This window comes from Molossus molossus, unplaced genomic scaffold, assembly GCF_014108415.1.
Source record: "Molossus molossus isolate mMolMol1 unplaced genomic scaffold, mMolMol1.p scaffold_m16_p_8, whole genome shotgun sequence".
NCBI classification, from domain to species: domain Eukaryota; kingdom Metazoa; phylum Chordata; class Mammalia; order Chiroptera; family Molossidae; genus Molossus; species Molossus molossus.
The window spans coordinates 35,058,716-35,071,348 of record NW_023425402.1 but is presented as its reverse complement, the minus strand read 5'-3'; the positions used below and the strand labels follow the sequence as shown (position 1 = coordinate 35,071,348).

The window sequence follows — 12,633 nt, the reverse complement described above, 5'->3', positions numbered from 1 at the left end:
GACGAGGTGCTGTCGTGGAGGCTGCCCCTGTCTGGAGCGGAACTTTCCTGTTGAGAAGATGAATTGAATAGATAAGAGAACCACATTGTGGAGAATGTTTAAGGCCAATCTTAGCAACAGGAACCGATCCAGGAGCAGTAGGAAGCAATTTGAGGTTTTGGAGTAGGTACACAATTCAACGGACGCTGTATTTTAGGAAGACACATTCTCTCATCTGTTGCCACTTAGGCCATATATGAACATTAGCTTGATAATTTTGACAGCAACCAGTATTATTCACTGGAGAATTAAATAATATGGACAAAAGGCTGGCAACTAGTCCAAACCTCAACCCACCAGGATTATCAATGGGAGTCGCTGATATGTACACATAGCTACAAATGTCAAAGTTACTTGCAGCATGGACCTTGAAGTTAGTATACCTATACATCCGAAGAGCACAGAAGCATATGCATTTAAGATAAAGTAAAAGACAAGTCTCAATGATTCCTATGGAAAATCATTTTTTAAGGCATAATTTTTATAAAGATTTCTTGAGCTAGGCATCCATAATAGAGCAAAGCCATTGAGATAAAAGAGCAATAGTGAGGTAATGTAGATGGTATCTTATAACTTCAAAAGTCTATCAATAAGTAACTTTTGCTTATAGTAACAACATTTTATTTTTGCACAGGGCGATCAAGGACAGCGAGGACCTCCAGGAGAAGCGGGTCCCAAGGGAGATAGAGTGAGTTCAAATTAGTGTTCATCACTACAGGCATCATGCTTTTCAGTGTCATCTGCTGATTATGCTTACCTCTTTGACATGTCCTAAGTATTGAGATAATTGAGCACATTTTGTCTGTTGTTTCTCTTCTGCCCTGTAGGGGGCTCAAGGTTCTAGAGGAATTCCTGGCCTCCCTGGATCCAAAGGAGACACGGTATGTTTTGAGCAGTAGTCATCAAGCACATTTTTCAAAGTGATTATTAACTTGTAATAGATCTTTAGGAAATAATGAAGGGAAGAAGAATGTGACTGTTTCTAAGAGACAGTGTGTTTCTGTGTGTGTCTTTAGGGCTTGCCAGGTGTGGATGGCCGTGACGGGATTCCTGGAATGCCCGGGACAAAGGTAGCTGTGTGTCCAAGAGTGAATAGGGCCATCTCTGGCCCGGCCAACCAAGCTTGGCAGTTCCATTACTACATCACTGGGAGATTCGTTTAGCTCTTTTGGCTTTCTTCCTTCTTTTAATTTTTTAATCAAGTGTCAATTCAAAATGCTTATTAGAATAGTATGCTTGTTTGCTTGGTTTCAGGAACTCAGTCAAATTGTCCCATTGATAAAAGTAGGCTGAAGGAAGTTACATATTTTGATTGAGTTTATGTCCTAAGTCCTATCCCACCCCAACCCCTGCCCTTAACTGGGTCACATTGTAAAAGTGCATGTAAGGTCAGCGGTAGGGATAATGCTTTTACTTAGAAGCTCCGAGTCCTTCTATTTCTTAAAAAAAAAAATACAGCAGTTTATACAGGTTCTAAGATATGATGCAAACTTTTTTTTTTTTCTTTTCAGGGTGAACCAGGGAAACCTGGGCCTCCTGGTGATGTAGGATTGCAGGGATTACCTGTGAGTACTTAATTCTTTAAATGCTCACTGGTTATATACATATGTTGATTTATATACATGATATGAATTTTGGGGAGAAACATGTTAAATAATTTGGTAAGTCCTGGGGAAGATACTGTGCATTAATTTACATTTACATTTTTGTACTTTTTCTTTGAGTAGCTAGTTATTTCTCTAATAACATACTAAGCTTTAATTTTACACTTTGAATCCCTCTTCTCCCTTTAGTTCACTTAATCTTTCTTCTAGTTTTTCACTAACCTTGAACTGTGGACCAGTGTCATACACTTTCTGTTACTTTTAACCAGTTCTGAAGTTCCTATTAGCAGGGTTGAGCTGTAAAACAGTTAAGAGCATGCTTAGGAACAATGTGAGACGTAAGATACCAGTTTTTGATTATGTGCTAATTTGAATGATTCAAATTGGTGTTTCCCTGCATCAACGTGGCTGGAAGTGCATGTGGATTACACCACATGTATGCTTGGCTCTTTGGAGTCAAATATTTCAAGTTAATAAAAATACTTGGTAATACTGAGGACTGGCTTCCAATTTATTATCTGCCACTTTAAAAATAATTAGTTAGAGAATATTAGGATTCCCCATAGTACCAACTCTTAGTTAGACTCAGCATTCTCTTGACATTCTTTTTTAAACTTAAGCCTAAGTGTTTTGATAGGTCCTTGTTTTGTTATTCTATGCATGAAATCATGCTCGTAAGCACTCCCCTTGACCTGAAAGTGGTACTGAATTGTAATTTGGAAGTTCATCCTTGAAAAATAACTAGTTTTGAGGTAGGCTTTGCTTTATGGGTGTTTGGGCTCAACAAGCCAGATACAGTAAAGTCATTCCTTCTAAACTGTGTGTGGTTCTGTAACTGTTCAGAGTTGGAGAACTAGGAAGAATCTTCCTCACATTAAGTCTTTGAGGTTGTCATGGTTCCCTCAGCCCCTGGGCAGTGCCCAGTAGACTTGGCACCTCACAGAGCCCCAGGTAAGGTGATAAAACCTATGTTCTGTGTGCATTCTTTTAGGGTGTGCCTGGAATTCCTGGTGCAAAGGGTATTGCCGGTGAAAAGGTAAAAGCGTAAGACTTTCAAATTAATATTTTTCTTAATTTCTTTATTATTTTATTGATTCATTTATTTATCATTTTTAATATTTATAACTTGCCTTTTATTTTATATGTGACCCCAAGGAGAAATCAAAAAGGCTTTACATCTTCAAATGCTAATCTCTCTTCCAATTGCAGAAAGAATACTTTGACAAAGTGTTGCTGGTCAGATTTCCTTCTTGAAAGCGTTATCTTTTGCTAGTGTAAAACAGAGAAAGTTTTATTGTTTTTAACCAAGTGAAATAAGGGCGATATTATTAAGCCATAGAAATTATGCCGGATAATATTATTAAGATGGTTTAGCTTAAACTACAAAGATATTAGACATGTTGTTCACATACTGATCAATTAGTGCTTATATTTGCCTATTGTTTTTAATAGATGAGAGAAAAAATTAGATAAAATGTGAATAATATAGACATTGGGTACTATTAGATCCTATGGCCACAGTCCTCCAATCGGAGTGGTCCACAGCATCTGAGTAGAGCTATTCCTTATAAGTGGATGGTGAGAGATTGATGGGAGCCGCATCATTTCTCAACAACACATCCTCTTCTATTTCCTCATGTTGACATGATTGTTTATGATTTTAATAGTGTCAATGTCAGGTAAAGGGCTCAAAGAAGTATATTGGAGGTGGAGATGGTAAAGGAAAGACATATAATTAATATAGTAAAGAAAGAAAAATCCTCTCATATTCTTGTTAGGTTAAAGACCTTTATTTTTTGACATTTGACATTCATTTCTTTTTGACATTTTTTTACACCTCTTCTATACTTCTGGGAATAACAAAACCTTATCCTGAATCTAAAGAACTGTGGTGTGTCCACCAAGAAAGAGAGAGTACATCCTCCCATGTTCTCAATGTGAAATCAAGAAATTAGTGCTGATTAAGTGTCCTAAATACCTGGGCTGAGTGAGACAGATTGAGATTATGTTTACTTACTGTCTGATTTATGCTGCATTTTACCTTTAGGGTAACAGCGGTGCTCCAGGGAAACCTGGCCAACTGGGGAATTCAGGAAAACCGGTAAGATGCCATAAATTCTTTGCACACATTTTATAACCTGTTGTAATCACCAAGCAAAAGGATTAGGGAATGTTAACTTTTTCTCTACATGTCTTCCTCATAACAGGGCCAGCAGGGGCCACCAGGAGAGGTGGGACCCCGAGGACCCCGGGGGCTTCCTGTGAGTATTTCTTTCCTTAAGACCTTCCCAAAGTGCCTTCTCGGGGCGTTGTTGGACACCTCCCGCCCCCCTCATTCATTTATTCATGATTGTTTTCTGATGTTTGAGCATGTGCTAGTCTATACAGACAATGAAATGGGAAAGCTGATTAGGCGTACAATACGCTTGTTTTCAGAAAGTGGAAACAAAAATTAACTGTTTTAAAAAAAACATGACAACCTTTTCTGCTCTCATCCCATGTTGAAGGAAATATTTTAGTGTGATTAAAGAAACAACTTTATTGAGAGAGAATTCATATACTATATCATTCATCCACTTAAAGTATATAATTCATTGAGTTTTAGTATATTTGTAGAATTGTGCAGCCATAGTCACAATAAATTTCAAAACATTTTCATCACCCCCAAAAAGAAATTCTGTATTCACTTGTAGTCATTCAACTTGCCCCCCAATCTCCTCAGCCCTAGGCAACCACTAATGTAGTTTCTGGAAATTACATATAAATGGAATTATACAATATGGGGTTTTTAAACGATTGGCTCCTCTCATTTAGCATAATGTTGTAAAGCTCATCTCTGTTGCACTATGTATCAGTACTTTATTTTTATTGTTGAATACTATTCAGTTGTTTGGATGGACCACATTTTACTCATCCATTCATCCATTGATGCACATTTGGGTTGTTTCCACTTTTTGGCCATTATGAATAATGTTGCTATGCATATTTTTCTACAAGTTTCTGTTTAGACATTTATTTTCATTTCTCTTGAGTACATAGCTAGGAGTGGAATTGCTGGGTCATGTGGTAACTCTATCTTTTGAGAAACTTCCAGACTTCTTTTATTTTTGTTTTTGTTTTTTTTTTTTTTTATCCTCACCCGAGGACATTTTTCCATTTTTTTGTTCAGGTAGAGTGGGAGGGAGAGAGAGGAACAGAGAGAGAGAGAGAAACATCGACGTGAAAGGAGCACATCGAGTGGCTGCCACCCGCACGACCGACCAGGGCCGGGGACAAACTGCAACCGAGGGCCGTGCCCTTAGCGGGAACCGAACCCGGGTCTCTCTGGACCGCAGGCCGACGCTCTAACCGCTGAGCCAAACCGGCCAGGGCCTGCCAGACTTCTTTTAGTGTGAGTTTGTAAATATCTATTTTGCAGCAAATATAGCAATGTATATTTTTTCAATAGGTATAATTTAACCTTAAGAGAGAAGCTTATCAGGAAATTAAATATTATGCACTTAAATTTAACTCTAAAAAATTCTCTCTGGCCTTATAAGTTCTTCATTTTTGAAAGTCTGCTGGGCAAGAAAAAGAACTCCAACTGAGCAAACAAACATTTTCAATCACTGTGACTTACTTCTTTTGAAGCATTTCTTGAGCATGTTGAATAGGGATTTTCATGCTTTAAGAAAGTGAAATTTTCCAGGTGTCTTGTGACATGTGAGTGTTTTCACTTCTCACAGATATCTGTCAACTGATGTCTACCAGGTGGTTTCCACTGGTTCCTCTGCAGCCAGAGGAAGTAGCCCCTGCTCCTCATTAGACTCCCTGCTTTCTCAATCCTCACTTATCCTTTCCTTCTCTCTTGCTTGAAGCCTGTGAATGCCTAATTAAAATACTTTCTGTAGACGATCAAAGCAATGAAGTTATAGCTAAATCACACTTCCAAAATGGTGAAGATGCTACATGGCTGGTTTAGAAATATTTAACAGTGTGGGAGAGGGGCACTGGAACACTGAGCATGTTGACTATTATGTCTAGTAGTCACTATAGAGCAGGAAACGACACAGAGGAGCGCCTGCTGTATGCCAAGACTATGCACTGAACACAAAAAGGGGCACAGGTAGAGAGGGCTTGCCCATCGCCAGTAAAGTGCCATGGGATGTACAAAGCAACAAATGGGAGGCAGACTGCAGAAGGAGATGAGGCGGGGTGTGTGTGTGTGTGTGTGTGTGTGTGTGTGTGTGTGTAATATTCTCATATGAGGACAGGGGGATCAGAGGAAATTATGCCTGTGCAGGGTTTGGAGCTTGATTAAGGTTTTGATTTTTGTGTTTTTGTAAGAGTTCAGGTTGTTCCTGTCCCTGAGGCTCAAAGCTTTGGTGTCCTTCTACCTTCATCTTTCCTATCTCCACTGGGACCTTTTGCTCCCACTGCCTCCTTTTCTAGGCTCTCTTATCTTTGACTCTTCTTTTCTAAGCCCACCTTTACCACGTTGGCTCAGATCACGCACTGCTGCTGGGATTATTTTCGTTTCCTGATTTGCCTTCACAGTTCCAGTCTTTCTTTCATCTACCAGTGTCTCCCCACAGGGTACTTGGTATTATGGCTGGGATAGTTCTGGGTTCTCCAGGACTCCTTCCTGCACATTGCAGGGTGTCTGGCGTCTATGACCTCCACTGCAGAATTCAGTGGAGTGTCCCCACAGTGATGGAACAGACAAAAATGTCAACACAATTCTGAAGGCAGCACCCCAACTCTGCATGCCTCTAGCATCACTTCACTTCTTCATTTAAAAATCTCCAGTGGATCTCCCCTGACAATGACAGAAAGTACGAAGTCCTAAACTGTCTGTATATGCCTGAGTTTTACTTCCCATCTCTGCCTTGGTCAGAGCCTGTGTTCAAGTCAAGCTGGACTCCATACACATTCTCAATTCTCGCTGCACTCCTCAGTCTGCCTGCTTTCTTGTCACACCCTGCATTCAGATGGCTTTCTGATCCAGCTTCCCATGTGCCTTCTCGGATGTAATTGAAATGTTAATTCCACAGTGAAATGATCTGATTATGCCCTGTCTCCCAGAGAGGAGTGATGCCTCCTTATTCTGAACCCCATCACCCCCGGCCCCTTTCTGCCTCTACTGTGGGAACTGTCGGGAGACAGGGATGCGTCTGAGCCCTTTGTTTCTGACATCTCTTTACTCAGGGTCTGCTATGAAGTAGTGTTCAATAAATATTTATTGAAAAGAACTGAATTGGCGGTATCATAAATCTCACTATGCTGCTTATATTGGTAATAACTGACTCCTGCCTACTATAAATTTTTCAGGAAAGTGTCATGAGAGGTTATAAATATTCTAGTTCTGGAGCAGAGTTTCTACACCAAATCTCCTTACTGAAAGATACATTTGTTCTTTCATTTTGCATCTCTGAATTCAGTTTTATAGACAAGTTCACACATTTTCAACTAGTGCTCACAAGTCTGATCAGTTTTTCTCGCAGATCTCAAACTGAGAAGCTGAGTAGAAGGAACAAAAACCACTTCTAATGTGTCCTACTCAGGGACCAGAGCCAACTGAAACACATCTTTGGGATCAATTGTATTCCCCCTTTCCCCATCATTGTTCCGTCACCTTTGACAAAATACTCACAGCAACATATACTGAAGTTTTTTGACATCTCAGGTGATCACGTGTGAGCACATACCTTTACCACTTGGACCTGCTTCTGGCTTTCACCATGACTCTTCACCTGGTTTATACCTGGGTCTGGGCAACTCCTGATCTGGAGCAGGCAAGTGGCTGGAGCCTCTGTTTGGTTTCGCCATGACGTGGTTCCTGGTCATTTCCTCTTCCAGGCTTCTCAGAACTTACCAGGGCTTTCGCTGAGTGGGTTGGGTTTGTTCTACCCTCATGACTCTGACTGGGATGAGTGCCTTGCTGATCTACCTCCAGTTTTCCAAAGATCTATGCCCCTGGGGTACAGAAGCCTGTCTCTTGTCTCTTGAAGCCCTCCAGAACCACCCTATCACCAACAGTCTCAAGCTCGAAAGTCCCCATAAGGTGTGTTGTTAAGCTGTCTACCTACCCCATCCAGGCTCTGGAATGTCACCCCTGTCAACAATTTGTGAAGTGGCGGTGGTAGTTATAGTTTAGACAGATTTTCATCTACCTCTGTGTGTGAGGGGATATTGAAACCTACCCTAGACAGATGTAGAAATTATATAATTCTGTGAAATTGAATAGATTAAAAAAAATCTCTGTGTCAAACCTAATAAATATTTTTGTAGAGGGACGAATGTGATCTTTCAAAGTTAATATGAAAATGGGTTTGTAAAACAACAATTGATAGAAATTATAATTGATCTTCTGGGTTAATCAGCATTTTTTTTTTTTTTTGCTAAAGAGAGGCCCTTAATATATAATACAGACTAAGTAGAGTGGTTTATAGTTCCCATTTCTAAAATTGGCAAGGTACTAAGGATAATGTATATTCTTCAGCTAGTTAGCATTTTGGGTAATTAGGCAAATACAACCACCATCACAGTCTAGAGTACAATGAAATAAAATCCTTTTTTTTGGTGTGTGTGTGTGAAATAATTATGGCAGCACAGGTATAATGGATTTCTTTTCTGCGATATTTTATTTTATTATTATTATTTTTTATCCTCGCCCGAGGACATTTTTTTGTTCAGATAGAGTGGGAGGGAGAGAGAGGAGGCGAGAGAGAGAGAGAGAAAAAAAAACATCGATGTGAAAGGGACACATCGAGTGGTTGCCATCCACACAACCAACCAGGGCTGGGGACAAACTGCAACTGAGGTACGTGCCCTTAGCGGGAACCGAACCCGGGTCTCTCTGGACCGCAGGCCGACGCTCTAACTGCTGAGCCAAACCAGCCAGGGCTTGCTGTGATATTTTAAAAGTCTAATAGTTCCATCTTTAAAGGGAGACTTCCAAATAGAATTATTTATCTCTATTTATTGAAATGAGTATTACAAAGTAGCTCCTCTTATAGCAAGTCTTCAAATAACATCATTTTGTTCAGCATCATTTCCTCGTAACATTGATGAGATGCCATAGGAACTTAGCTCTTACTTATATCAGTCAGCCTATGGTAAATGTGGTTTTGTTACACATTGTTTCACTTAAAGTTGCAGAACCTATTGATGTTGAGTGAAGACTTGCTGTCCTCTTTTATAAAGAAGGTGCCTTTATCATCCTCCTGCATGCCCCCTGCTGGGGATTTGCCCCACAACCTGGGCATGTGTCCCAACTGGGAATTAAACCGGTGACCTCTTGGTGCATAGGTCAATGCTAACCATTGAGCACACCTGCCAGGTTGCACCTTTTTTCTTTTTTTTAAAGCCTTGACTGGCTTTTTAAATAGGGATGAATTGGCTGGTGTGTCTGAATGTGTTGGAGGTCTATGTGGTGGTACAGAACTTCCAAGAGCAAATTAGAGCCTTTTATTATGGTCCTTACATTTTTAATGGTAGGATGTTGCCTTTGTCTCTGGTTCTTTCCAGTTCTCTTGTTAAAAGTCAGGACTCTTGCCCTGGCCAGTTTGGCTCAGCAGTTAGAGCGTCGGCCTGCGGTCCGGAGAGACCCGGGTTCGGTTCCCAGCTAAGGGCACGTACTTCGGTTGCAGTTTGTCCCCCGCCCTGGTTGGTTGTGCAGGTGGCAGCCACTCGATGTGTCCCTTTCACGTCGATGTTTCTCTCTCTCTCTCCCTTCCTCTCTCTCCCTCCCACTCTATCTGTACAAAAAATGGAAAAATATCCTCTGGTGAGGATAAAAAAAAAAAAAAAAAGCCCTGGCCGGTTTGGCTCAGTGGTTAGATCGTCGGCCTGCGGTCCAGAGAGACCCGGGTTCGGTTCCCGCTAAGGGCACGTACCTCGGTTGCAGTTTGTCCCCGGCCCTGGTCGGTTGTGCGGGTGGCAGCCACTCGATGTGTTCCTTTCGCATCGATGTTTCTCTCTCTCTCTCTGTTCCTCTCTCTCCCTCCCACTCTACCTGAACAAAAAATGGAAAAATGTCCTCGGGTGAGGATTAAAAAAAAAAAAAAAAAAGTCAGGACTCTTATTGCCATGGGGTTTGCAGATACTAGCCACTGGGCAGAATAACCATTTTGCTACCAGACTCCCTCACCCACCTTTGAGTGTATGGTTATCATGACAGCTGTTGAAACGTAAAAGATTTGTCATTATTTAGCACACTTGTGGTTACCAGGTCAGGGTTAATTGCTCCCTGCAGAATGTGTTTAGTTTACTCTGTCCTTTTAGAGATTTCTATGTATATCTTGATTACTCATAGTAGTCTTAATTACAGGTGAAATTCCGGAACTTGGAGAAAGATAATGCATGTTTTCGGAATACACAGAAATCTTAAGAAGGGCCATCAGAAAATCTTGCCCTAACACTTTGTAGCTGTTTGGTCATTGTTGTAAAAATAAACATTCCTTTTTTCTTCACAGTGAGATGATTTGTATAGAAATCCCTAAGTTTTGAATGGCCAAGGATTTATAGGATGGAAATTAAATATAAATGAGGAACCACATGCTCTGTGTGCAGTAACAGAGGAGCAAGTGCTCAGCTCCACAGATCCTTCCCCTGTCCTGCGTGTGCCGGCTGCCATGGGTGCACAGGCTCAGCAGAGCAGGCTGTCTATACTGGAGTTCTGAGCTACCCATAGGCATCGCCAAGGGCCTGCCAGTGGTTGAAAAATACTTATGAACTGAATAATAAGAGCTCACGAGAGACAGAGAAAATAAGATTCCAGCAGAGAAAATCCTTGTCCTTGATTGGAAAGATAATTAATCTCTCCAAAAATAAATGAAAGATTATACAATCCTTTATTTTAATTTAGCCCTTTCACCGTGGAAGAGAAAAGAAGCACTATATTAATCATCTTTATATTGGATAAGATGGCATAATGGTTCATTTACTTAGAAGTGAATGGTTGAGGTTGTGTCAAGAACAGAGTTTTCCCCTTCTGATATGATTAATTATTTTCTCCACTGATAACTATTAATTGTTCTGTGAATTAAAGTCATGTTAGCTCAATGATATTTAGGATCTCAATCATGATGCTGTTCAGAAATTATTTGAAAATGCCAAAAGAGCAGATATACTAAAGAAAATCTGTCTTGAACTTCAAAGTGCTGGGTCAAATTAATGGGATGGAACCCAATCTTTCTATTTATAGATGAATAGAAAAATCTATCACAGTGGCTGGTTTTCATTTAGACTTACATCTTTCCAGCATCCATCCTTATAGGCACTGTCTCTGGCTTCCAGGGTTAAGGACCAACATGTTATCCATGGAAAAGATATTGAAGAGTTCACTTATCCACTAGTCAGGTTGCTTATATAAAATTTTGGAAAGTATTTGCCCTGCAGGGTGGTTCATTTGGTTTGAGCATCATCTTGTACACCAAAATGTGGCAGGTTCAATTTCTAGTTAGGGCACATACCCAGGTTGTGGGTTTGATCTGCAGTTGGGTTGTGTATAGGAGGCAACCAATAGATGTTTCTCACATTGATGTTTCTCTTCCTCTTTCTCTTTCTCTCCACCCCCTTCCTCCTCTCTAAAATGGATAAAAACATATCCATATCTTCAGGTGAAGATTAAAAAATAAAATAAAATAATTTCAAAAGTATTTAAGAGCATTTCATTTAAATCACCTATAAGTTATATGAAAATACTGCCAGAAATACCTCATAGCTAGAGACCTGTAATTTGGTAAAGATTTCTTACTCCTTTAGAGAAATAGAAAATTCTGTAGGTGTATGGATCTTGACACCTTATTCAACTTACAGACGAATGAATAGCATATGGGTCAGATCAGGATGATCTTATCAGAAGCATTTATCAATATTAAACATCAATATGAAGTTGTCATGTCATTTTAAAGAAAAAAGAACTCAAAAGACTACTCACTTTTATAACATTGTCCGGGAAATGTGATTATTTATGCAGTGATTTCAGTGTTCAGTTTAGTGGAACATGCGTTAAATAAAATAAGCTTTCATCAGACTGCGTAAAACTGTATACGGTCCTTAGGGAAAGATATTGAAGAGTTCATGTGTCTGCTCTTCTCAAAGGTCTTAACATCTCAAGTACAAATTGAACTTGGCTCAGAAAATGAAATTAGAGTGTTGCTTTTGTTGCCTCTTCATTATCAATTGCACTTTCCAAAATCTGTTTAATCTTTTTTTAAAAAAAATTTTTTGGTACGTGCCTCTAGTGGGAACCGAACTCAGGACTCTCTGGTCCACAGGCCAATGCTCCAACTGCTGAGCCAAACTGGCCAGGGCTATTTAATCTTTTAAGACATGTTTAAGACAAGAATGAGTAGGACAAAAATTTTTTATTTCAGAAACATTATAAATTTATACTACTTATGTTTTTTCAAAGTCGCAACAGTAGTTTACAGGCAAACTTTTCTGCCTTAGTCTCTTTTTCACTCTTCTGAGGTTGAAGATCATTTGCCAGATATTGCTTTAAAATGGACTGCGCACCCGAAAGTTTACTTCGAGTTTTAGGCATAGTGTGGAGTTCAAAAGTAATAGATCTATATTTCAAGAACACATAGTCCAAATGAGGGGATAAAACATGTACGTGATTAACCATACTATAAGTGAGACGGTGATGTAGAGGCTGAAAATTACTGATTGCCGTTTCATGCAGATGCATCAGTTATTTCTACCTGATGGTCTGTAACCACAGTGAACAGCGTAGATAACATTTGCTGAACTATGAACACTGAGGAGGCTGTAGGCACTTTATAGAAAGGTGTCTGCCTTTAGTCGAAGATGTGAATACTTTACAAACTTATATTTAAACAGAAACCTTGGTAGGATATTATTCTGTTGGTATAGTGATTCAGCTTTTGCATGTTGGCACGCTAACACGCTAACAGGAGACAATTGCGTTGTGTTTTTCCAGGGTAGTAGAGGAGAAGTAGGACCTGTGGGACCCCCAGGCCTCCCAGGTAAACTGGTAAGT

At 39.9% G+C, this 12,633-nt stretch overlaps 1 protein-coding gene across 2 annotated transcripts in view; it reads left to right on the top strand.

The window, feature by feature from the left end:
* Positions 1-12,633, top strand: part of COL9A1 (collagen type IX alpha 1 chain) — a 91,885-nt gene that overhangs the window by 50,654 nt on the left and 28,598 nt on the right. For both annotated transcript variants that reach the window (XM_036248346.1, XM_036248347.1), the window contains 8 exons: positions 674-727; positions 867-920; positions 1,056-1,109; positions 1,551-1,604; positions 2,635-2,679; positions 3,691-3,744; positions 3,851-3,904; positions 12,574-12,627. In XM_036248346.1, the coding sequence (XP_036104239.1) occupies positions 674-727; positions 867-920; positions 1,056-1,109; positions 1,551-1,604; positions 2,635-2,679; positions 3,691-3,744; positions 3,851-3,904; positions 12,574-12,627 (423 nt within the window). The remainder of the gene's footprint in view (positions 1-673; positions 728-866; positions 921-1,055; positions 1,110-1,550; positions 1,605-2,634; positions 2,680-3,690; positions 3,745-3,850; positions 3,905-12,573; positions 12,628-12,633) is intronic.